This window comes from Trichechus manatus, unplaced genomic scaffold (genome assembly GCF_000243295.1).
Source record: "Trichechus manatus latirostris isolate Lorelei unplaced genomic scaffold, TriManLat1.0 scaffold00042, whole genome shotgun sequence".
Classification (NCBI taxonomy): domain Eukaryota; kingdom Metazoa; phylum Chordata; class Mammalia; order Sirenia; family Trichechidae; genus Trichechus; species Trichechus manatus.
The window spans coordinates 9,660,064-9,686,843 of record NW_004443978.1 but is presented as its reverse complement, the minus strand read 5'-3'; the positions used below and the strand labels follow the sequence as shown (position 1 = coordinate 9,686,843).

Genomic DNA, 26,780 nt, shown 5'->3' with positions numbered 1-26,780 from the left:
TTAACCAATGTCATAAAACAGCATGTGTGTTACTGTTACATGAGAAACTATCTGTTCTGTAAGCCTTCACCTGAAGTACAATAAAATATTAAAAAAAAAAATGAAACCCCTCTCTCCAGTGGAGCTCACAACAAAGGCATTGGGGCTTGGGTGGTGGAGCCAACATGGTGCCTTAGACAGCTGCACCATGCTGGCCCTCTGCAGCAAAGACCTGAAAAACTAAGTAAAACAGATACAAACGTCAATCCTGGAACCCTAAGCATCAAATGGATGGATAAAGAACTAGATCAAGCCCCGAATGGAAGAGAAACTGATGGAAAACAGAGAACGAGGAGAGATGCAGAGAGGTCCCCTGCCAACTATCATGGCACAATGTCGCCATTTTGGAAAACAGCCAGCAACAACCCTGGACAGGGAGTACAGGAAGGCAACTTCACGGAGCTCCCAGAAGGTGACAGAGCACCCGGTAAACAGAGAAACACACTTTCCCACCCCCCATCCTTCTGGTGAGTAGCAGCAAGAACCCCTCCAGCCTGGCAGTCCCCATTGCTGGTGTCCACAATATAAGCCCCCTCACCAGCCCACCTGTCCCTCCTGCCTTGTGGCTTTTTTTTCTTCTTTTTCCCTCTCTTTCTTCCTTTTCTTTTTCTCTCCTTGCTAGCCCTGTACACCACCTCTCCCCATTTCCGCAGGCCCCTGTGTCACCACCACAGCCAGGTGCCACTAGCCCGCTGCCAGCCTGGGTCCACCCTACACCCCCCAGCCAGCTCCCGCAGTGCTGCCATTTTTGTTTGTTTTTCCTTGCTCCCCTTTCTTTCTCCCTCCCACCCAGCCCTGTGCACCACCTCCCCCAACCTCCTGCTGAACCCCTGCTGCACCACGGTAGCTAGAGAGCCACCAGCTCACCGCTGCCCTAGGTCTGCCCCACACCCACCCGCTGGTTCCCGTTGTGCCAACATATTTTTTTTCCCCTTTTTTCACTAGTCATTAGACAAATGCACATCAAAACTACAATGAGATACCCCCGCACCCTGACATTACTGGCATGAATCAACAAAACAGAAAATAACAAATGTTGGAGAGGCTTTTGAGAGATTGGAACTCTTATGCACTACTGGTGAGAATGCAAAATGGTACAACCATTTTGGAAAATGATATGACACTTCCTTAAAAAGCTGGAAATAGAAATACCGTATTATCCAGCAGTCCCACTCCTAGGAGTATATCGTAGAGAAATAAGAGCCGTCACAACAATAGACATGTGCACACTCATGTTCATTGCAGCATTGTTCACAGTAGCAATAAGATGGAAACAACCTAGGTGCCCATCAAAGATGAATAGATAAACAAACTATGGTACATACACACGCTGTAATACTACGTAAGAATAAAGAACGATGGTGAATCTGCGAAGCATCTCACAACATGGATGAATCTGGACAGCATTATGCTGAGTGAAATAAGTCAATCATGAAAGGACAAATGTTGTATGAAACCACTATTATAAAAACTCATGAAAAGGTTTACACACAAAAAGAAACAATCTTTGATGATTATAAGGGAGGAAAGAGGAGGGAAAAACACTAAATAGATAATAGATAAATGTTAACTTTGGTGAATGGTAAGATAGTACACAATACTGGGGAAACCAGTACAGCTTGTCCAAGGCAAGGTCATGGAAGCTCTATAGACACACCCAAACTCCCTGAGGGACCAGATTACTGGGCTGAGGGCTGTGGGAACCATGGTCTCAGGGAACATCTAGCTCAATTGGCATAACATAGTTTATAAAGAACATGTTCTACATTCTACTTTGGTGAATAGCGTCTGGGGTCTTAAAAGCTTGTGAGTGGCCATCTAAGATACTCCACTGGTCTCACCCCATCTGGAGCAAGGGAGAATGAAGAAAACCAAAGACACAAGTGAAAGATAAGGACTAATGAACCACAGCTACCACAGCCTCCACCAGACTGAATACAGCACAGCTATATGGTGCCCAGCTACCACCATTGATTGCTCTGACAGGGACCACAATAGAGGGTCCTAGACAGAGCTGGTGAAAAATGTAGAACAAAATTCTAACACACACACACAAGACCAGACTTAGTGGTCTGACAGAGACTGGAGAAACCCTGAGAGTATAGCCTCTGGATACCGTTATAACTCAGTAATGAAGTCACTCCTGAGGTTCACCCTTCAGCCAAAGATTAGACAGGCCCATAAAGCAAAACAAGACTAAATGGACCCACCAGCCCAGGGGCATGGATGAGAGGGTAGGAGGGGACAGGAAAGCTGGTAAGGAGGAAACCAGGGTCAGGAAGTGGAGAGTGCTGACATGTCGTGTCACAAACTATGTGTATTAATTGTTTAATGAGAAACTAGTTTACTCTGTAAACCTTTATCTAAAGTACAAAAAAACCCCTTAACAAAAACAAAAACAAAAAATTTCTGTTTTTTCTTTCTCGCTCCCACCTACCCCTGTACATCACCCCCTTTCCTTCTGTCTCACAGGCCCCTGGGTGTGCCCTGCCCCCACCCGCCAGCTCCCGCCAAATTGCCATTTTTTTCTTTTCCTTTTTTCCCTTTTCTTTCTCCCTCCCACCTAGTCCTCTATGCCACCTCCCCACCTTCCTACTGAACCTCCACTGTGTGCTGCAGCTAGAGAATCATTGGCCCACTGCTTCTCTGGCTCCACCCCTCCCCCACCTGACAGCTCCCACTGCACTACCATTTCTTTTTTCTTGTTTTTCTTCTGTCTTTTTTTTCTGCCTCCCGTCTAGCCCTATATGTCACCTCTGCCCTTTTCCTGCTGGCGCCTGCCATGCCATTGTGGCTATAGAGCCACTGGGCTGCTGCCACTCTGGGTCCGCCCCACCCCCACCTGCTGGATTCTGCTTTACCACTGTTTTTTAGCTTTTTTAAAATTTTTCTTTCTCCCTCCCACCTAGTCCCGTACATCACCTCCCCTCCCTTCCCACTAGCCCCCGGGTCTGTACCACGACCCCTTGCCAGCCCTCATGTGCTGCCAGTTTTTCTTTTTCTTCCTGTTCATTCTCCTTCCCACCTACCCTCATACATCACCTCCCCCACCTTCCCACTAGCCCCCCACCATACTGCCAGGGCTAGAGCATGCTCGACTCTCAGGCCTGCTGCTGAACCAGGTCCACACTGCCCCTCCCTTCTGACCACTTGACCAGCTTCTGATTGGTGGGAAGTGAGCCTGTATCACTCCTTGTCTAACACCTGTCCGTTTGACAAGGGGCTGTGAACACGCCCACACTGCTGGAACAGTATCAGGAGGCAGACAGTGACCCCCAACTCCACGCTCAACCACCTTGCTAAAACAGTGAAAAGCAAAATGACCTCCCTCTTCTTGCTGCTTCCCTGCCTGCCTGGACAAAGTGATAAGAGCTGTTGTGCTCACATATGAGAAAGCAGCAAAGGATGTTCAGCCTGCCTACCCTGACATAAAGGCAAAACAAAAAAGCGGGATGAAATAAAGAAAAAAAAGAACAAAAAACCGAAATGTGATCAGTAAATACAGAAAATAATACCATAATGTCTCAGAGACAGCAGACAAAATCAAAACATATAAAAAAGCATGAGAAAATGGTTCCAGCAAGTGACCAAAACAAAGAATCAGAAAACCTTCTGGTAGAAGAGAAGGCACTGGAATTACCTGATATGTAATTCAATAGACAAAATCATGAGAAACACAGACAAAACCAACAAAAACGCAGTCAAAATCAAGGAAAACACAGACAAAGCAGTAGAATAATTCAGGAAAATAATACAAGAACAAAATATCAAAATAAATAATCAGAAATCATACCAAAGCAGCAAATAGAAATTTAAAAGATAAGAAAATTTTGGAAATGGACAACTCAGAAGATTTTAGGAGCAACTTTGAAACAATGGAAGACAGGATCAGTGAAGTTGAAGACCAATCAATGGATGCCACTTTGCTTGAGGAAAAAATCAGAGAAAAGAATGAAGAAAACCTAAGAATTATGTGGGACACAATCAAGAACAAAAATTTGCATGTCATAAGAGTTCCAGAACAGAGAGAAAAAATAGAAAACACAGAGGAGATTGTTGAAGATTTGCAGAAAACTTCAAATAATATGAAAGACGAAAAGCTGCCTATCCAAGAACCTCAATGAACCCCATGTAGAATAGACCCCAAAAGAAAGTCACAAAGACATATCATAATCACACTTGCTAAAACCAATGACAAGGAAGGAATCCTGAGAGCAGCTTTAGAAAATGAAAAGTCACATACAAAGGGGAAACAATTAAGACAAAGCTCTGATTATGCAGCAGAAACTATGCAGGCAAGAAGGCAATGGGATGACATATATAATACCTTGAAGGAAAAAAACCATGAACCATGAATAATATATCCTGCAAAAGTCTCTCAAATATGCTGGCAAAATTAGGACATATCCAGATAAACAGAAATTAAGGGAATTCATAAAAACCAAACAAAACTTATAAGAAATATCAGAGGGAATCCTCAGGTTAGGGAGACAACAACCTGAGTCTATGACACAGGACAGCATCAGCCAGATACCAACCTAGGTAAAGAACTCTGAATAATAAAACAAAACTAAAAGACTTAAAACAAGGAAACAGAGAGGTCAGTCTGTAAATGATGACAACATCAAAACAATAAAAGGGGGAATAAACTGTGTAGGCATATAACTTTCAAATGGAGAGGAAATCAATGAGATATCAAGTAATAAAAGACTGGTTCAAACTTAGGAACATCAAATCTAGAAAAGAAAAAAGCATAAAGACTAAGTAAACACAAAATCTTTAATAACAAAAGAAAAGAAAAGAAAACCACAAACAAAACGAACTCAGCACAGGAAAGTAAGAGGAACAAAGAAAATGGCAACACCACAACAAAAACAAAAAAAGCACAAGAATATGATAGCAATAAATTCATACCTAGTGATAATCACACTGAATGTAAATGGCTTAAATGCACCTACAAAGAGGCAGAGAGTGGCAGAATGGGTAAAAAACACAACACATCAATATGCTGTCTGCAAGAGACACACCTCAGACACAAAGACATAAATATATAAAAAATCAAAGAATGGAAAAAAAAATGTATCAAGCAGACAGTACCCAAAAAAGAGCAGGTGTGGCAATACTAATTTCAGACAAAATAGACTCTAAGACAAAATCAACCATAAAAGACAAGGAAGGACATTATATAATGACAAAAGGGACAATCCACCAAGAAGACATAACCGTAATAAGTATCTATGCACCCAATGACAGGGCTCCAAAATACATAAAACAAATCTAACAACACTGAAAAGAGAAATAGACAGTTTCACAATAATAGTAGAAGACTTCAAGACACCACTGTCAGTAAAGAACAGAACATCTAGAAAGAAACTCAACAAAGATACAAAAGATCTAAAGACCACAATCAACCAACTTGATCTTATAGACATACTCCAGCCAACAGCAAAAAGTGTACATTCTTTTCTAATGCACATGGAACATTCTCCAGAAGAGACCACATTTTAGGCCACAAAACAACCCTCAGTAAAATCCAAAATATCAAAATAATACAAAGCATTCTCTCTGATCACAACACCATAAAAATAGAAATCAGTAACAGGAAGAGCAAAGGGAAAATAATCATATATGGAAACTGAGTAACACCTTGCTTAAAAACAACTGAGTGATAGAAGAAATCAAAGAGGGAATAAAAAAATTCCCTCATACCAAAACCTTTGGGCTATATCAGAAGCAGTTCTCAGAGGTCAGTTTATAGCAATAAATGCACATACCAAAAAAGAAGAAAGGGCCAAAGTCAAAGCGTTAACCCTATAACTCGAACAAATAGAGAGAATCAAATAAAGCCCACAGGCACCAGAAGAAAGGAAATTATAATAAAGATTAGAGCAGAAATAAATGAAATAGAAAACAGAAAAACAACAGAAATCAACAAAACCTTCTTTGAAAAGATTAACAAAATCGATAAACCATTGGCCAAACTGACAAAAGAAAAGCAGGAGAGGAAGCAAATAACCCAAATAAGAAATGAGATAGGGGACATGACAACAGACCCAACTGAAATAAAAAGGGATCATAACAGATTACTATGAAAAATCATACTCCAACAAATTTGAGAATCTAGAGGGTATGGACAAATGTCTAGAAACACACTACCTACCTAAACTAACACAAACTGAGATAGAAAATCTGAACAGACCCATAAGAAGAGAAGAGATTGAAGCGGTAATAAAAAAAATCCCAACAACAACAACAAAAAACCCTGGCCTGGATGACTTCACTGGAAAATTCTACCAAACATTCGGAGAAGAGCTCACGTCAGTACTACTCAAGCTATTTCATAGCATAGTAAAGGAAGGAATACTCCTGAATTCATTCTGTGATGGCAGCATAACCCTGATACCACATCCAGGCAAAGACACTATTAAAAAAAAAGAAAATTACAGGCCAGTATCCTTCATGAATATAGATGTAAAAATTCTCAGCATAATTCTAGCCAATAGAATTCAGCATCATATCAAAAAAATAATTCATCATGACCAAGTGGGGTGGATATCAGATATGCAAGGATGGTTCCATATTATAAAATCAGTCAACATAATCTACCACATAAATAGAACAAAAGAAAAAAAATCCCATAATCATCTCAGTTGACCCAGAAAATGCATTCGATAAAGTTGAACACCATTCCTGATAAAAACTCTCAATAAAATAGGAATAGATAGGAAATTCCTCAACATAATAAGAGGCATCTATACAAAACCAACAGCCAGCATCATTCTCAGTGGAGAGAAGCTGAAAGCATTCCCCCAAGGAAACAAGACAAGGATGCCCTTTATCACCACTCCTATTTAACTTTGTACTGGAAGTCCTAGCTAGAGCAATAAGGCAAGAAAAATAAGGCATCCAAATTGGAAAGGAAGAAGGAGAACTATCCATATTCGCAGATGATATACTATACATAAAAAACCCCAAAGATTCTACAAGAAAACTACTAGAACTAATAGATTCAGCAGAGTAGCAGGATACAAGATCAACATACAAAAATTACTTGGATTCCTGTACACCAAGAAGTAGAACTTTGAAATGGAAATCAGAAAAATATTTATAATAGTCCCTTAAAAAATAAAATACTTATGACTAAATCTAACCAGAGACATAGAAGACCTATACAAAGAAAGCTACAAAACTATTGTAGTAAACCAAATGAGACCTAAGTGAAGAAACATATCATGCTCATGGATGGTAAGACTCAACATTGTGAAAATGTCAGTGTTTCCCAAAGTGATCTACAGATATTATGTAATCCCGATCCAGATACCAGCAATATTCTTTAATGAGATGGAAATACTAATCACCAACTTTATATGGAAAGGAAAGACGTCCAGAAAAGCAAAGCATTATTGAAATTAAAAAAAAAAGAACAAAGTAGGAGGCCTCACACTATCAGATTTCGGAAACTACTCTACAGCCATGGTAGTCAAAACAGCCTGGTACTGGTCCAGCAACCGACACATAGACCAATGTAACAGAATCCAGAACCCAGGTGTAAATCCATCCACCTATGGTCAGCTTTTTTTTTTTTTTAATTGTGTTTTAGATGAAGGTTTACAGAGCAAATTAGTTTCTCATTAAACAATTAATACACATTGTTTTGTGACATTGGTTGCCAACTGCACTACATGTCAACACTCCCCTTCTCGAACTTTGGGTTCCCCATTACCACGTTTCCTGTCCCCTGCAGCCTTCTCGTCCTTGCCCCTGAGTTGGTCTGCCCATTTAGTCTCGTTTTGTTTTATGGGCCTGTCTAATCTTTGGCTGAAGGGCAAACTTCAGGAGTGACTTCAGTAATGAATTAAAAGGGTGTCCAGTGGCCATACTCTTGGGATTTCCCCAGGCTCTGTCAGACCAGTATGTCTGGTCTTTTTTTGTGAGTTAGAATTTTGTTCTACATTTTTCACCAGCTCTGTCTGGGACTGTCTGTTGTGATCCCTGTCAGAGCAGTCAGTGGTGGTAGCCGGGTACCATCTAGTTGTACTGGACTCAGTCTGGAGGAGGCTGTGGTAGTTGTGGTCCATTAGTCCTTTGGATTAATCTTTCCCTTGTGTCTTTGGTTTTCTTCATTCTTACTTGCTCGGGACGGAGTGGGATCAGTGGAATATCTTAGATCTGACTGCTCACAAGCTTTTAAGACCCCAGATGCTACTCACTAAAGTGAGATGTGGAACATTTTCTTTATAAACTATGTTACGCCAGTTGAGCGAGATGTCCCTTGAGACTACGGTCCCCAGCCCTCAGCCAGTAATTCAGTCCCTCAGGGAGTTTAGATGTGTCTATGAAGCTTCCATGATCTTGCCTTGGTCAAGTTGTATTGACTTTCCCAGTATTATGTACTGTCTTACCCTTTACCAAAGTTATCACTTATCTGTTGTCTAGTTAGTGTTTTTCCCTACCTACCCCTCCTTCATAACCGTCAAAGATTGTTTCTTTTTGTGTGTAAACCTTTTCATGAGTTTTTATAATAGTGGTCTTACACATTATTTGTCCTTTTGTGATTGACTTGTTTCATTCAGCATAATGCCCTGCAGATTCATCCATGTTGTGAGATGTTTCGCAGATGCATCATTGTTGTTTATGGTTGTGTAGTATTACGTTGTGTGTATGTACCATAGTTTGTTTATCCATTCTCCTGTTGATGGGTACTTAGGTTGTTTCCATCATTTTGCTGTTGTAAATAATACTGCAGTGAACATAGGTGTGTATATATCTATTTGTGTGACGGCTTTTATTTCCCTATGATATGTTCCTAAGAGTGGGATTGCTGGATCATATGGTATTTCTATTTTTAGCTCTCTAAGGAAGCTCCATATTGTTTTCCAAAATGGTTGTACCGTTTTGCATTTGCACCAGCAGTGCAAAAGAGTTCCATTCTCCCCGCTGCCTCTCCAACATTTGTTATTTTCTATTTTTTTGATTCATTCCAGTAATGTTGGGGTGAGATGGTATCTCATTGTAGTTCCGATTTGCGTTTCTCTAATGACTAGTGATTGAGAGCATTTCCTCATGTGTCTGTTAGCTGCCTGAATGTCTTCTTTGATGAAGTGTCTGTCCAAAGGATATGGACATTTGCCCTTTTTTAAATTGGGTTATTTGTCTTTTTGTTGCAGAGGTGTTGGATTTTTCTGTGGATTTTAGAGATTAGACTTTTGTCGGATTTATCTCAGCCAAAATTTTTTTCCCTGTCTGTAGGTTCTGTTTTTATTCTTCTGGTGAAATCTTTTGATGAGCATAAGTGTTTAATTTTTAGAAGATCCCAGTTATCTAGCTTATCTTCTGGTGTGTTTCAGTTATGGTTTGGATCCTATTTATGTCATGTATTAGGGTCTCTAGCATTGAACCTATTTATTCTTCTATGATCTTTATAGTTTTTGGTTTTATATTTAGATCTTTGTTCCATTTTGAATTAGTTTTTGTAAATGGTGTGAGATATAGGTCCTGTTTCATGTTTTTACAGATGGCTATCCAATTCTGCCAGCACCATGTATTAAAAAGACTCTTTTTTTCTACAGTTAATGGACTTCGGGGCTTTGTCAAAGATCAGGTGTCTGTAGATGGATGGGTTCTTGATTGTGTTCAATTGATCAATGTGTCTGTTGTACTAGTACCAGGCTGTTTTGACTCTTGTAGCTGTATAGTAGATTTTGAGATCAGGTACTGCGAGTCCTCCTGCTTTATTCTTCTTCAATAGTGGTTTGCTTATCTGGGGCTCTTTCCTTTCCATATAAAGTTAAGGATTAATTTTTCCATCTCATTAAAGAATGCTGTTGGTATTTGGATCGGAATTGCATTGTATTTGTAGATTGCTTTGGGTAGAATTGATATTTTCACAATGTTGCCTCTACTTATCCATAAGCATGGTATATTTTTCTGTTTATGTAGGTTTCATTTGGTTTCTTGAAGTAATGTTTTGTAGTTTTCTTTGTATAGGTCTTTTATGTCCCTAGTGAGATTTATTCCTTGGCATTTTATTTTTTCAGGGGCTATTATAAATGGTATTGCTTTCCTGATATCTTTTTCGTAGTTCTCTTTATTGTTGTGTAGGAATCCAACTGATTTTTGAATGTTTATGTTGTATCCTGCTACTCTGCTGTGCCTTTCCAGTAGTTTTGGTAGTTTTCTTGTGGAATCCTTTTGGTTGTCTATGTATAGTTTTGTATCATTCACAAATACCAATTCGGATGTCTTTTATTTCTTTTTCTTGTTCTAGCTAGGATTCCCAGCACAATGTTAAATAGGAATGATGATAAAGGGGATTCTTGTCTTGTTCCTGTTCTTAAGGGGAATGTTTTCAGCCTCTCTGCATTAAGAACGATGTTGGCTGTTTGTTTTGTATAGATGCCCTTTATTATGTTGAGGAATTTCCCATCTATACCTATTTTATTGAGAGTTTTTAATCAGGAATGAATGTTGAACTTTATTGAATGCCTTTTCTGTGTCGATTGTGATCATCATATGATTCTTTTGTTTTATTTATGTGGTGGATTACGTCAATTGATTTTTCTGATGTTGAACCATCCTTACATACCTGGTGTGAATCCCACTTGGTTGTGGTGTACTTTTTTTTGTTATGATGCTGAGTTCTATTGGCTAGAATTATGTTGAGAATTTTTGCATCTATATTAAAGATATTGTCTGTAATTCTTTTTTTGTTGTGTCTTTGCCTGATTTTGGTAACAGGGTTATACTGGCTTCATAGAATGAATTTGGAAGTATCCTTTCCTTTTCTGTGTTCTGAAATAGATTGAGTAGTACTGGTTCAAGCTCTTCTCTGAATTTTTGGTGGAATCATCCAGTGAAGCCCTCTGGACCAGGGCTTTTTTTTTGTTGGGAGTTTTTTTTATTATTACCTTTTCAATCTCTTTTCGTTATGTATCTGTTCAGATTTTCCACCTCAATTTGTGTTCGTTTAGGTAGGTAGTGTGTTCCTAGAAATTTGTCTATTTCCTCTAGGTTTTCAAATTTGTTGGAGTATAGTTTTTCATAGTACTCTGTTATGATCATTTTTATTTCAGTTGGGGTCAGCTGATCTCTGACAAAGGACTAACGTTCATTAAGTGGGGAAAGAGTCTTTTTAACAAATGATGCTGGCAAAACTGGATGTCCATCTGTGAAAAAATGAAATGGGACCCATACCTCACACCGTACACAAAAAGTAGCTCAGTATGGATCAAAGACCTAAATATAAGACCTAAAAAAATAAAGATCATGGAAGAAAAAATAGGCACAATGCTAGGGGCCCTAATACATGGCATAAATAGAATACAAACCATAAATAACAACAGAAGAGAAACTAGATAACTGGGAGCTCCTAAAAATTAAACACTTATGCTCATCAAAAGGCTTCTCCAAAAGAGTAAAAAGAGAACCTGCAGACTGGGAAAAAGTTTGGCTATGACATATCTGATAAGGGTCTAATCTCTAAAAACTGTAGAATACTTCAACACCTCAACAACAAAAAGACAAATAATCCAATTAAAAAATGGCCAAAGGATATGAATAAACACTTCACCAAAGAAGACATTCAAGTGGCTAACAGATACATGAGGAAATGGGCTCAATCACTAGAGAAAAATGTAGAACAAGATTCAAATTCACACACACACACAAAAACACACACACACAGAAAGACCAGACTTACTGGTCTGATGGAGGCTAGAGGAACCCCCGAGACTATGGCCTCCAGACGCCCTGCTTAGTCAGAACTGCAGCCACTCCAGAAGTCCATCTTTCAGCCAAAGATTACACAGATCTGTAAAACAAACAATAACACCTGTGAAGAACGTGCTTCTTAGTTCAATCAAGTATACGAGACCAAATGGGCAACAGTTGCACAAAAGCAAAGACCAGGAGGCAGGAAGGGGATGGTACACTAGATGACTGGACAGGGGGAACCCAGGGAGGAGAGGAAAAGGGGGTAAGTTCTGACACAATGTGGGGATTGCAACCAGTGTCACAAAACAATTTGTGTATAAATTTTTGAATGAGAGACTAATTTGCGCTGTAAAGTTTCACCTAAAGCACATTTAAAAAAAAAAAAAAGGCATTGAGCTTCCTACTTCGATGAGTGGTGTCTAGGGTCTTAAAAGCTTGCAAGTGGCCATCCAAGATGCATCAATTGATCCCAGCCACCTAGAGTAAAGGAGAATGAAGAACACCAAAGACACAAGGAAAGCATTAGCCCTGGAGACGGAAAGGGCCACATAAACCAGAGACTTCATCAGCCTGAGACCAGAAGAACTAGATGGTGCCTGGCTACCACCAATGACTGCCCTGACAGGGAATACAACAGAGAGTCCTTGATGGAGCAGGAGAAAGGTGGGGTGCAGAACTCAAATTCTAGTAGGAAGACTGGACTTAATGGTCTGACTGAGACCGGAGGAACCCTGGAAAGCATGCCCCAGATTTTCTATCAGCCCAGAACTATAACAGTTTCCAAGGCCAACTCTTCAGACAGGGATTGGACTGGACTGTGGGACATAAAGTGAGACTCGTGAGGAGTGTGCCTCTTAGCTCAAGTAGATACAAAAGATTAAATGGGCAGCTTCTGTCCAGAGGTGAGATGGGAAGGCAGAGAGAGTTAGGAGCTGGTTGAATGGACATGGGGGATCAGGGTGGAAAGGAGGAGTGTGCTGTCACCGTCTGGGGAGAGCAATTAGGGTCACATAACAATGTATATATGAATTTTTGTATGGGAGACTAACTTGAAATGTAAAGTTCATCAAAAGTACAACAATAATAATAAAAAAAGGCATTGGGACTGAAAATTGTACTTCTGGTTCCCACAGCAGACACAGAGGAGAAACCTCAAAGAAGGCAGCTCAGTGCAGAGGGGAAATGTATTAACACGCATCTATTCCTAGAGAAATTCCTTCCCTAGCAATTCAGCTGGCTGCCAGCATGCAGGCCTGTCTCATTCCTGCATCCTAAATGTAAGCCTGGGGCAGGTGGCGGTGGTGATGGGGTGGTTTGTCTCTTCTGCTCCTCCTCACTCTCAGGTGACCTGCTGCAGTCTAGCCTGGGTTTCAAACATTTAGACATCTGATTTGATGTGGCAGAATGAGCCCACATTTTACCGTTTTTCTGGAATCAAATCCATTTAAATGAGAGAACATAAAAAGTCCAGAGCCACCCTGGGAAATAGTAGTGGGTAATACTTACAGCCCAGAAACTTTGAGCAACTTCTGGAAGTTAATAGGGTAAACATGCAAGTGTTACCAAAAAGGCCGTGGTACGGAGAAGGCAGTAACCAGTCCCCGTGGGTCATTGGTATATAAGCACAGCCCTCACTACTGGAATTCCCCAGAGGAAATCCCTCCAGACAAGTGGACAATGACTCCCACAGGAACTGATGAGGTGCTGTTTCTATACAGACAAATGTAGGTTTCATTACATGTCACTGGCTTTTTAGGGGATGCTCAGACCCACATAATTTACAGAAACTTTGGCTAGTAGCTTTTTTGACAACCAGTGAAAATACTGATATACTAATTATAAAATGGTCATTATATATCACTAAGAAAGAAACAAGGCTGCCAGTTATAATTGTAGGGTGCCATTGATAGTAAGATGCTTCCTGAATTCAGGGACAGTAAAATGTGAAAATATGTATGCGTTAGAGTCAATTAAGTGTAGTATGTTCTGAACTGACTCGTATAGTCCAACTGTGAGGGTTCTCTAGAGAAATGGAACCAGTGAGTCATATATCTGTCTAGATTTATTATGAGGAATTGGCTCATGTGATTGTGGGGCTGGCAAGTCTGAAATCTATAGGTCAGGCGACAGGCTGGAAATTCCAGCAGTTCGAAATCCATACACGGGTTGGGTGGTGGGGGAGAGAGGAATTATAGCAGAATGTCTATTTGTAGTCTGGAGGCAGAATCCTGCCTTGGGAAGCCTCCAGTTTTACTCTTAAGTCCTTCAACTGATTGGATAAGGCTTACCCACATTATGGGGAGAGGGGGTTAATCCACTTTATTTAAGGGAAACTGATTTAAATGCTAATCACATATAAATACTTCATAGCAACATGCTGACTAGTCTTGGATCAAACAACTGGTGCCCAGTCGACACACAAAATTGACCATCACACCAACCAACAAAGTTTTTAGGGAAAACCCACTGGCTTATACACAGAGTAATGTTATTAGTGATCTGCTGGAAGCAGCCAGCCCCATGCAGTTAAAAATGGTCAGTAGACCCCTCACACTTGTTGTTTTGGGGGCCCATTCATAATCCCTAGTGTTGTGAGCTGTGGGCAAGCTCACTCCCGCATGCCCAGTTATTTTCCCCAAATGTGTCAGTCGGAGGAGTTAGTGACAGGGCAGAGGAGGCCTGGAGTGTACCAGGGAAATGCCTTCTTGGGGAGACCAGGGCTGGGGAAACAGACAGTTCTCAGCCCTTCGTTGGCCTGTAGTCAACCAGGAGTGTGGGGGCCCCCCACTCAGGTGAGAGTCTGAGTATATCAGATCAGTCTGTCGAGTCTACCTTTGAACCTAAGGCTGCTCCTGGGGACAGTTTAGATTTTGTCCCCAAAGACTCTGTATAAAGAGATTTTATGAAACCCAAGTCCACTCTGCTCCAAGGCTGAAGGTTTGTTTCCTGTCCTGTGGCCCATCCCAAACCATGTCCAGCCTCGTTGCTCAACCCAGAACAACATCAGAGGTTCAGCAGTGAGATTATTTGACAGTATAGTATTAACATACTCCAGTAATGAAGTACTTACGAAACTCATAATGAAATGCCAACAACCTGGAGATGCACTGAATTTGAATGTAAACCTTCTCCCCTTATCGAATTCCCATGGAGAAATTACAGTCGGGATTAAATTCTCTATCATATTGAAGTCCAGAGGCTTTCAACTCTGAAATACAATTCCCATGCCCTGATGAGTTCAAAACTGTCATTGCTATCTTCTTATTTATCCGCTTGGGCCCAGCAGAGGGCTGCTCATTGCCTGGTGGATTCTGGTTCCTTTGGCTGCTGTGTCCAGGCTGTGTCGGAGTCTGGGAGTCCGTGTAGGTCCTTCAGGCTTCAGGTAACGTTATCACAGTATCGCTCACCTCCACCTCTGTTAGACCAGACAGCCTCCCTCAACACAGTTACCCCAGGCTGAATGCCAAGGACCCCCATGTGGCTCAGAGAGGTCTGGGCAAAGCCTGATGGCCAGAGAGCATCTTGCTTTGGCCTCCCATCATGTGAGAGGCCTACATCAGTGGCTATGGAGCTATGACTTCAGAACTTAAGCTCAGTTGGGAATTTACCCTCCCAGCAGGAGGTTCATTTTTGTCCTGGGCGTGTGCCATCTTCATGTCCACTTCCCCTCAGAGCCTCCTGTCTTTGTCTTTTCAATTTGGAATTGGGGTGTGCCCCTTTGTGCCTCTTACCATGGAGGGTTCTGGGCTTAGGACACCTGCCTCCCAGAGCTATGGCTTCCTAGAGTGTACTGAGCTGCTGCAGAGGAACCAGACAACACATGGAGAGGGGAGACTTTTTTTTAAAATAATATTTTATTGAGTTTTTGGTGAAGTTTACACAGCAAGTTAGGTTCCCATTTGACAGTTTTTACACAAATTGTTCAGTGACATTAGTTACATTTTCTACAATGTGTCAACATTCTCTTTAATTGCATTCTGGTTGTTCCATTTCCAGTACTCTAGTTTCCTTGCCCCTTTATCTTCTCATCTTTGCTTTAGAGTAAATGTTGACCTTTTCGTCTCATACTGATGGTTTTTAAATAGGGCACTGATCATACAGGTAATATCCTTTATTTTGTGTGCCACTCTGCTATTTCACTAAAGGTGATCTCAGGGATAGGCTCGGTTTTAGGTTTAAAGAGTGTCTCAGGGCAATAGTCTCAGGGAGTCCTCTGTTCTCTACTGTTCTAGTTTCCCTCTGTGTGTGTGTGTTTAATAAGAATTTGAGTTCTGCTCCATATTTTTCTCCCATTCTATCTGGGACCAACTACTGTGACCCTGGTCCGAGCGGTCAGTGGTGGTAGCTGGGCACCATGTAGTTCTTCTGGTCTCAGGGTAGATGAGGTTGTGGCTCTTGTAGACTTGTGTCTTCTCTGTGCTTTTAGTTACCTTCTTACTGTTTTGCTCCTAGTGAGTTGAGACCCGTAGTTGTGTCTTAGATGGCTGCTTGCAAGCTTTTAAGACCCCAGATGCTGCTCATTTCACTAGGATGCAGATCATGATTTTTGTAAACTGTGTTATGCCAGTTGACTGAGTTGTCCCATGAGACTATGGTCCTAAGCCTTCAAACCCAGAAAACCAGTGTAGGAAGATGTTTGGTTATGTCTGAGGAGTATCTGTATTTATGTCTTCAGTGAATATATACGTCTGCACTCAATTATTTGTATTTACGTATATCTATAGATACTTCTATCTGTTCTTACTTATATATGCATCTGTACGTACCCACATACCAATTCGCCTATACCCATCCATATATGCTCAAATGCTTGTTTTTGCTTTGGTTGTGCTGTGCTCATTACATCCACAATTAGTGCCACTTTTCCCATCACCAAAAATAATTAGTCTCTATGGTATAAAGCATATTTTCCCCATCCCCCTCTCCCCTGTAACCACCATATTTATCTGTTCTTGTCTTTTTATAAAAGAGGGATCATGCAATATTTGTCCTTTTATGTTTGATTTATTTCACTTGGCATTATGCACTCCAGGTCCATCCATGTTATAAAATGTTTCGAGGACTCATCATTGTTCTTTATGGTTGCATAGTATTCCATTGTATGTATGTATATACCACAGTTTGCTTATCTATTCTTCCGTTGATGAACACTTTGGTTGTTTCCATTTATTTGCTATTGTGAATCAAGCAGCAATGAACATAGGTGTGCGTATGTCTGATCCTGTCATTATTTTTAGGTCTGTAGGGTGTATATCGGAAACCTTGGTGGTGTAGTGGTAAGGTGCTACGGCTGCTAACCAAAAGGTCAGCAGTTCAAATCCACCAGGTGCTCCTTGGAAATTTTATGGGATAGTTCTACTGTCCTATAAGGTTGCTATGAGTCAGAATTGACTAGACGGCAGTGGATTTGGTTTTGGTTTTAGCATATATACCTAGGTGTGGGATTACTGGATCATAGGGTAGTTCTATTTCTAGTTTTTTGAGAAAGCACCATACTGTTTTCCATAGTGGTTGTACCATTTTACGGTTCCACCAGCTATGGATAAAGGTTCCAATTTCAGAGTGGAGACTCTTGAGTCTGGGTTCGCCATTCCACAGTTTCCTCCATGGCACTGAATGTCGAATGGAATTGGGCCATGGTTCTGGTGCTGTGCACCTAGCCCGGCACTTCCACCCTGAGAGACCCAGCTGCCAGTTCCTGGAGGGCCCATAATGTGCCCTTTTTCTAACCATCCAATCATTGTCCTGGCCAAGCCACTTAGGACACATCATTCCTGTGGCCACTAGGCCCTGCAGGGGCTCTTTCTTCTGCTTTCTGTCCCCTCTGCTGGGCGTCTCTCTGCTGCTGTGTTTGAATCCTTGCCCAGGCAGTGGTGCATTGGCAGGGGTCACCGAGGAGCACCTCTGCCTCTGTTGGAGCATCCCACACTGGAGGATAGAGTTGCCATAGGTGCCATTGGCCCACCCAGGAAACATTCCCTTGGTCTATAAGGTACAATCTGAGTTTGCCACAGCCCAGAATGGCAGCTTCAGGCCAGGCGGTGATACCAGGCTCACTGAGTGCTTGTTTTAAGCTCTCAGTTCCATTCACTTGCTTGATTCCTTGATGTTTCCAGCCTGTACCCCCATTGTTTGGGTCTACACCAGTGACACTTTCTTCCCTGCCCAGGTTTGGAACAGGTTGAAAGATAAAACAAGGGAGAAGACTGGGTGATGAGAATGCCATCTGGACAGCAGAGAGAGCTGCTCTGGAGAACTTGGACAGGCTGCCCCGAGGGCTGGCCGTGCCAGGCCCGAGGGAGGCTGAGCCCTGGCCCAGTAGGCATTTCAGGGTTGGCTTGGAGAGCTGAGGACGTGGGCTGGTTAGGAGCAGGCCTGCTCCCAACATGGTAAAGAAGTAACGGTGTGTGTGCCCCACCTATTTTTCTTCAGTAGCATCCTTTTTGGGTATGTTTTCTTGTTCCATCCCTTCTCCTTGCCTGCTCCCTGTTTGTGCTTATGCTACCGTGGACAATGTGATAATCATAACTAAGATTTACTGAGCCCTGGTGGCACAGAGGTTAAGTGCTCGACTGCTTACTGAAGGTCGGTGGTTCAAACCTACCAGCTGCTCTGCGGGAGAGAAGATTTGGCAGTCTGCTTCCGTAAAGATTACAGCCTTGGAAACCCTATAGGGCAGTTCTGCTTTTCTCTTTAAGGTCACCATGAGTTGGAATTGACTTGACGGCAGTGGGTTTTTAAGATTTACTGGGTGCTGTCTGGGCCCTCTGCCCAGCCCTCTGCTTGTGCTCACTCAGGCACATCCTCCCACCCATCCCAGGACAACTGTTTTCCCAGGTGTGGGGGTCTTCCTGGCATTTTCTGGCAAGTTAGTCAAGCATTTCAAAGGGGCCTCAAGAGCCACCCTTGCAGTTAAATGGTAAGTAACAAATAAGGTAGTTCTGGGTCGTGGTGTTGGGGCCTCATGTAGCTGGAGTCTTTCCGGTTGGGTTCAGCTCCAGCTGGGCGTTTTCCCTGTTGTAACATGTTGCATAAACACGTCTGACACGTGCTGGTCCTTCAGCTCTGGATCCCATCCTGGGACTTACGTTTAAGAACAGCTTGATTCTATCACTGTAGGAGCCCAGATGGAGTTTTGTAGATACGTTTTTATCTTTTAAGATTATTTTAGAAAACGTATTTATTTTCCTTGGCCAATATAATTTTTCTTGGGGCTTTACTTTTTGATCTGGACTGGAAAAAATGTTCCCATTTTAAGACCTCTTAAAACATTTCTTTTGGATTTATTGTCTGTACAAATGGAAATTCAGATAATAGTTCTATTCTGAACTGAGGAAAAACAGGAAAAGAAAATATATTTCTTGCTATTTGGAATGATAAACATGGTGAAGCATATGCCGTATATCCTGGCAACAGAAATTCAAAGTCGGAAATAATTCCTTACCTCCTGAGTCTGCCTTCAGCTTCCCTGAGGAGTGCAGTGGCTGAAATTTGCTACTAATTGTAGCCATAACTTTAGCATGCAATTAAACACATGATTTCCTTCCCAGCTGAGGTCTTTTTAGCTAGTCTGACATGGATAAAATGGAGAGCTTGGTTTATTTGAATGGCCACTTTCATCTGATAGTAGGTCACAGAAAGTCACTGTTATTTGAGCATGTTTGGCTACCCAGTAGGAACTAGATCAGTCTGGCCTGTAAAAATGGCGAACAGCTCAGGTACTTTCTGTACAGGTTCTAGGGCTGCTATCTGTGGGTGTAAGGAAACCAATATTTAGTGTGTCCATTTTGCTATAACCCTCCACGAGGTTAAGGATCATTGGGAGGGTGCGACCCAGGTGGGGAAGAATCTGAGGTGGATGTTGTAGTGGCAGGGAGCAGGGGCGCCTGAAAATTGCCTCAGGTGTGCAAGGAAACCCAGGCCTGAGGCCCGGAGAGCCTATCGGGCCTGGAAGCAGAGCCGCTCTCCAGGGTGGCCACAGGAACAGGAGAGGCTTCAGGCCCCGCCTGCCCGCCGTGGCATTGGTGGGCCTATTCCCTGCTTTTCTCATCTTCTCCCGGAGGGTCATCTGCACAGTGCAAGGATGTTCCGTGTGAAGTGAGGGCTCCCTGCCCAGGGAAGTTTGGGAAACGCTGGAGTAAAAGAAACAAAACAGGTTTCTATACTCAAGGATGTCCTGAGAACCTTAACATGCTGCTGTACTTCATGATTGTGCAACGGAGAGTTAAAACAACCGTGATTTCCAAAAGTATTGAAGGCACACCAGGCCAGGCAGTTTGGGTGGCGTTGCTCTACTTGTATGGACCCTCTTGAACTTACCTTTTGGTTTTGCAATGTCATATGCTAGCCACCGTCCCAAGCACTTGACATGTACTGCCTTATTTAATTTTCACCGTGATTTAAGTCCTGTTATTAATACCTGGGTTACCAATGAGAAACCGAGGCATTGAGAGGTTAATAAATTTGCCCCAGGCCACATAGCTAGTACTGGGCTGGGCCTCTCCTCTTGCAGCCTGATTCCTGGTTGCTGTTTTAGACTTAGACTGTGTGTAGCCTCATCCAAGAAGGCTCTTCTGATTCCCTCCCCAGGTTAGGGATTCAGTCCCTCTTCTGGCCTCGAGGGCCAGAATCTGGCATGGTCGTCAGTGTGCTGCCCCATCTCTGTGATGCCCATCTGTCCCCCACATTAGACTATGGGCTCATGAGTGCCAACCAGGGCTGTCTGGGCCTTTGAGCTGGTCTTTGGTATCTAGCATTGCACTTGGCACATAGGTGCCAACTACGAGTGAGAAACGATGAGTGATTTCCAAATACGGACTGGATTTCATATGCTCTTTGCTCCTTAGTGGTGGGTGGTGACAAAAGAATCTTCTCTTAATTTTGGATTAGACATTTTATGAGACGTGGTGTACACGTAACCCTCTCTAGTTGTCAGGAACAGTGTGTTCCCTCTCCTGAACGTCAGTATATGGCATTAGCATGCTTAGACCCAGCGTTTAACAGAGGTTCTGATTGTTCTGCAGCATCATCTGTCCAAGCATTTTTTTGGCTTTCTTTATAAATGTAATTCAACATTTTGGACTTGATCATAAACAAATGCATGGGTAGGGTGTCACAGCAGAAGGTTTGGAGCTCTTCCTCATAGGCATAGTGAGGTGCTCTGTGGGGGCAGCACAGTGGGCTGGTTTGACCACATAGCCCGGGAAACAGGGTGGTTCTGCTGCCTCGCTTGGGTGGGTGGGTGGGGTATGTGGGGCAGGGGCAGATGAGTGTCTTGGACCCTGTGCCCCAGCTTTGGGCATCATGTCCTGTGAGGGGTGAGGTGTCTCCTCAGCTCTCCCCCTGTGGTGGCTTCTGTAGGGTGACCTGCCTTTTGACTCCACCAGTGAGGGAGCAGAGCCCCCTCTGCCCACACGTTCCACCCAGGGAAGCATGTGGGCCATTGAGCAGCAATTTTATGAGGTTATTTTGGGGAATCTCCTAATATTTCTTTCCCTTTTAGATTTAATTTGTTAAAAAAATTTAATTATGAAACATACTGAAAATAGGTATCAGTGTACTCGCTATCCAGTTTCTCCCATTGACTTCAGGAGCCCCCCCACCCCCCGGGTCTCTCTCTTCCTCTCTGAAAAGCCCACCACCAGCTGCCTTCTCTTTAGTATGTTACTGCTATCCTGTGTTAGGCTTTCATAAGCGGAAAGGTCGTACTATGTTTTTACAGGTTAGCCATGTTGATGGATGTACCTCTAATTTGTCTGCTGTATAGTATTTTATTGAATAACTAAGGTAGTATTTATGCATACATTACTGAGGGACAGTTAGATTGTTTCTACTTTTTTCTTTTATAAACACCCTTGAGCATTTTCCCTTGTTGAAGTGTATAAGAGTTTCTAGGGTAGGCTCCCCACGTTGTCTAGGGTTTAGTCAACGTGAACTTTACTGATACAGCACCAAAATGCCCTCTGAAGTGGTTATACCAGTTTACTTCTCCACCGTTTTGCATTTATGTTAACCCATGTTCTTTCCAGCACTGGTGTTACCAGACCTTGTAGCTCTGGTCAAGTCTGTTGGGTATGCAGCAGCACCTCTGCTGTTTAATTGTGCATTTCCCTCATTACTTGTGGAATTGGCCACCTTTTCCTGCATTGACTGTCCAGTACGACTCTCCAGGTGTCTGATTACCCTGGCCTGGGTGTGTTTATTAGACAGTGTAATCTGGTGTCTCCACCTCTTGTAACAGTTTGACTTGCTCTTTCAGATGGCAAGTTTGGTGCCTACATGCAAGTTCACATTCAGAACGATGGGCCTGTGACCATAGAACTGGAATCCCCGGCCACCAGCGCCGCCACCTCTGATCCAAAACAGGTAAGCCCTGGAAGTCCTGAGTCAGGTCCCGGGGTCTGTCTTCTGGGTCCTCGTCATATCTGGTGGCTTTGATTTCAGCTCTGGAGCAGCCTTCAGTCCGAGGTGCAGGAGACACTTCATCACCATAGTTTTTAGTTGCTGTAGAGTCAGCTCTGACTAATGGCATCCCCATGTAACACAGAACGAAACGTCTGGGCCTGCTCCATCTTCACGATCGTTGGTATGCTCGAGTCCATTGTTGTGGCCACTGTGCATTGTGAGTGCCTTCTAACCTAGGGGCTCATCTTCTAGCACTATATCAGACACCAGGTCTTTCTTCCTAGTCTGTCTTAGTCTGGGAGCTCCACTGAAACCTGTCTACCATGGGTGACCCTGCTGGTATTTGAAATACTAGTAGCATAGCTTCCAGCATTATAGCAACACGCAAGTCACCACAGTATGACAAACTGACAGACAGGTGGTGGTCATCGCCATAACCTAGTATTTAATACATCCCTTCCCAAGAATGTTCAGCATGTCCACGCATCTGTTTACAGTGTACCTGTTTAGTGCACCTGTGGGCCTGGGGCAGCACTTCCCTCTTGCCTCTTCCTGCCTTTGAATTCCAGATATCTTGCCACAGAAAAGAAAATGTCCTTCTTAGAGCCCAGTTCTTCCTCTGGGCTCCTGTTCCCCTGGTGAGTTGCCATGCTCCCACGTGCCACTGGGTGGCAGCAGAGTAGCTGCACAACCTGACTGCCCTGGTGTGGCCAGGCACCTATTCGGAGTGGGTTACCTGGAGAAGGTTTTGTCACGAGTGTGGGGGAATGTGCTGCATGACGTTCTTCGTAAATCTTCATTTCTCTCTAGCAACATCTGACCTGAATTTGCTGCCAACTCTGTAAGCTTTCACAAAAAAATTTAAAAGAGAAAGGAAATCTGTAACAGTCCTTGCAACCTGTATGGATCTCATAGATGTTCAGCATACTTTTAAAGACTTTAATTAATGCTCCCACTCAATATCCTTTGAGACAGAGAGGCAGAGAAGTTAAGAGCTGAAGGGACATTCCTGCTCTTCCCAACCCCCCTCCCTACCTCGCTAGGATGCTGTGACTGGAGTGATGGGATAGCGATGGGGGAAACATTACATAAACCTAAAGCTGCATGACTTTTCAAAGCTTTGCTTTTTAAGGGGAACAGAGCCTTCCTTTTTTGTTACTGACTCTCAAGATTGATGCTGAGGCAGGTTCAGTAGTGTTAAATCTCAAAGGTTGTAATTGAGGATCCTGAATTATTGCTAACATTTAAAAAATTACAGATGAATAATCTACATGAAAATTTAAACTTTTCATTTGGAAATAATTTGAGACCTACATAAAAGTTGAAAAAATAGTCAGAGCTCCCATAAACTCTTTTACTCAGCTTTCCCTAATTTTAATGTCTTATATAACCACAGTACAATGATCAGAACACTGAAATTAATATTGATACATTACTGTTAACTGAACTACAAACTTTATTTGTATTTCAGTAGTTTTTTTTCTCTAATGTCCTTTTTCTATTCCAGGATCTAATCTAGGATGCCACATTGCATTTAATTGCCATTTCTCCTTAGTTTTCATCAATCTGTAACTTTTCCTCAGCTTTCCTCGGCTTTCATGACCTTGACACTTTTCAAGAGTACAGTTATGTGCCGCATAACATCCGTTTGGGCAGCATCCAGCCGCAAATACGTCCTTGGTCCCAAAAGGTTATAAAGGAGTTCAGAAATCCCAATCGGAAAATGGGACGTAGCACAAGTGACCACATGTAGCAAATGCAACAGCTTCCTGCAAGCAACATGTGTATCTCATGTCTTGTATACAAAGCTATTGTGCTGCCAGGTGTATAATGGTACATATGTAACCTATAATACACATGTCTTGATAGTCATAATAACACTTATGTTACTGGCTTATGTATATACTGTACTGTACTTTCTAATGTGAACTTAATGTGAACTATCCCTACTTACAGATAAGAGTTTACCGTATTACAGTGTATACTGTGACTCTTAGGCAGCAGCATCTGATGTGTATCGCGAGTCTCTTGTTTGTAGTAGCGTTGTCTCTCTGCTTAATTTTCTTTCGAAAATATTACCATGAAGTGCATCATGGCTCCCAACACAGCAAAACCGGTGCTAGTGATAGCAGCAGCAAGAGGCGAAGGAGACATATGGATGTGGAAGTGAAACAAAAAGTTATTAAACAACACAAAGGTGAATGCTATTGCTTACGATTTAGGCATGTTCGCACAAAGTTCAAATCGCATAACATCCTATTTCACAGAACGTACAGTGGACGTTAAAGGTGGATGTTAAACGATGCATGACTGTACCGGTCAGTTATTTTGTAGAATGCTCCTCTGTTTGGGTTTTCTGTGATCACGCTGAGGTTTTTCATCTTGGCAAGAATAACACAAAAGTGACGTGCCCTTCTTAGTGCATCATATCAGGAGGCACTTGATATTGATTTGTCTTATTACAGGTGATTTTAACCTTGATTACTTGGTTAAAATGGAATCTACTGGATTTCTCCACCCTCCATGAAGTGTTCATCTTCTTGTCTGTTCTCTTGCTCGGTCTCAGCAGATGACCTTCCTTTCTGCTTCGCAGAGAACAGAAGCTATTGGGTGGCGTTGACCCTACTTCCCACTACCAGACCAGCTCCTGCAGGCAGGCATCCATCTCCTCCTGTCTCCTCTTGTAGCAGAGCTGCCCTTCCCTGGCCCCGGGCCAGGACTGGCTGTGTAATTTGTGAGGTCTATTGCAAAATGAAAATGAGGGCCCTCTTGTTAAGAAATTATTGATAATTTCAAGACGGTGACAGAGCATTAAACAAGGGTGGGGCCCTATTGAGTATGGAACCCTGTGTGGCTGCCCTGGTCATGTGCCATGAAGCCAGACTGACTTGGACCTTAGAGCCCTCCCCTTTCGCCTCAACAGCTCAAACTAAGCCCTTTGTCCTCTTGTATAGTCAGTCTGTCTCTCCCTCACTTATCTGTCTTATTGTCTTTATGCTCAGGTATCTTGAGTTAAAAAAGTGTCTCTCTTCCTACTCACCCTACAGTGTAATCTGCCAGTGTTCCCGTCAAGGTCCCCAGGGACCTCCAGGTTGCTTAATTTCACGGCCATTTTTCAGTCCCACCTTACTTGACCACTCGGCAGCTCTTGCCACCGTTGCCCACTTCTTCCTGGTCACCTGGGAACTTTGTTTTCCACAACACCATTTTCTCCTGGTTGTTCCCGCTGGTGTTATTTGGTAATTGTGTTGCAGTTTTGCTTTATCATTATGCTTTAACTCTATTTGAAGAATAATTTTGGTCAAGTATTTTTTCTCTTCTAGATATTTTTCTGGAAATAGTAATGCATTATATCTTTAGGATAGTCAACCTTCTTTCCACTAGTACCCCTCTTTTCCTATTTAAAAAATAAAAACAAATAGGCATTTTTTTAACCTCTAGAGAGCCGTTGGTTAAGCATTCAGCTGCTCCTTGGAAACACTATGGGGCAGTTCTACTCTGTCCTATAGGGTCGCTATGAGTCGGAATTGACTCGACAGCGATGGGTCTCGTTTTGGGTTTAAAGAGCCATGTTAACTTATGAGGATAAAAATCCTTTAATTGTTTCTCAATCTTTTAGGAGTTTTCCCTTTAAAGGCATGAATTGTCCAGGTTGATTTCAATTGTTTGTAGCAGTTAACTGACACCCAGAAGTCTTAGACCCTAGAACACTGCATGAATCTCACTTGTTCCTCTAGTTCTCCAGTAGGTGGCGATGAGTAGGCACAGAAGGGGCCTGTGTTACGTTGTGGTGCTGGCATATGCCTGTGAGGTTGTGTGATGAGTCTATTTCTGCCTTTCCCTTCTCAGTGAGAAGGGGGTTCCTCTTTGAACAAATAGCTAATTTGTTTGCTTTTGTGTTGGTAGGAAGTCTACAGCCAAATTCTTTTTACTATAGATAAACATGCATTTCTGTCAACTGAGCTTTTAGTTCTAAGTTTTTATTTTCCCATTATAATCCAACTAAAAGTGAAACTGCATACATTACAGAAAAAATGGTTATTCTGGCAAGTTGTTTTTAGATCTAGATTCTTTAACCCATCTGAAGAACGTGTGTGTATATATGTACACAGATATATATCAGGTGTCTAGTTAGTATATGATGGTGTGCTGGACACTGTGAGGAAGAGACCAGTCCCTGTCCCCAGGGATAGAGTTAGGGCAACATAAATCTGAAAGGTTAATAACAGTGAAAGAGGTAAATAGCAGTATTGGACAGCTTAGGAAATGTCACAAGGCCGTCCATTTTGTGCTCCTCCTTACATCACTTCAGTGCCTTCCAGGTGCATTTTTATTGAAATCTACATTCCTTCCTGTCCTTTAACAAGGCTGTCTTCTGCCGGCCCTGTCAGCCTCAATCCCTACGCTTGACCTGTTCTTGCCTCCTCTCTGTTCTGAGAGTAGGTTGAGCTCTTTCCTCCCTCAAGGCTCATGTCTCAGTTGCTGTGTCTTCTCCTCAGAAGAGGAAATTCCCTGCCCCTTCAACAACAGGTAAGCTCCCACTGGCTACTCTGTCACGTTGCTCTGATGATTTCTTTTACAGCCCTTGGTACCATCTGTTATTATCTGCTGTTTCCTTGCTTCTC

General features: G+C 42.4%; 1 protein-coding gene across 4 annotated transcripts in view; it reads left to right on the top strand.

Moving 5' to 3' along the window:
• DTD1 (D-aminoacyl-tRNA deacylase 1) overlaps positions 1-26,780 on the top strand; it is a 239,097-nt gene that overhangs the window by 45,553 nt on the left and 166,764 nt on the right. For 3 of the 4 annotated variants that reach the window (XM_004376431.2, XM_023731404.1, XM_023731406.1), the window contains exon 4: positions 22,010-22,116. In XM_004376431.2, the coding sequence (XP_004376488.1) occupies positions 22,010-22,116 (107 nt within the window). Of the gene's footprint in view, positions 1-22,009; positions 22,117-22,194; positions 22,395-26,780 lie in introns of those variants that run through there. The other variant, XM_023731405.1, reaches the window with a different exon arrangement.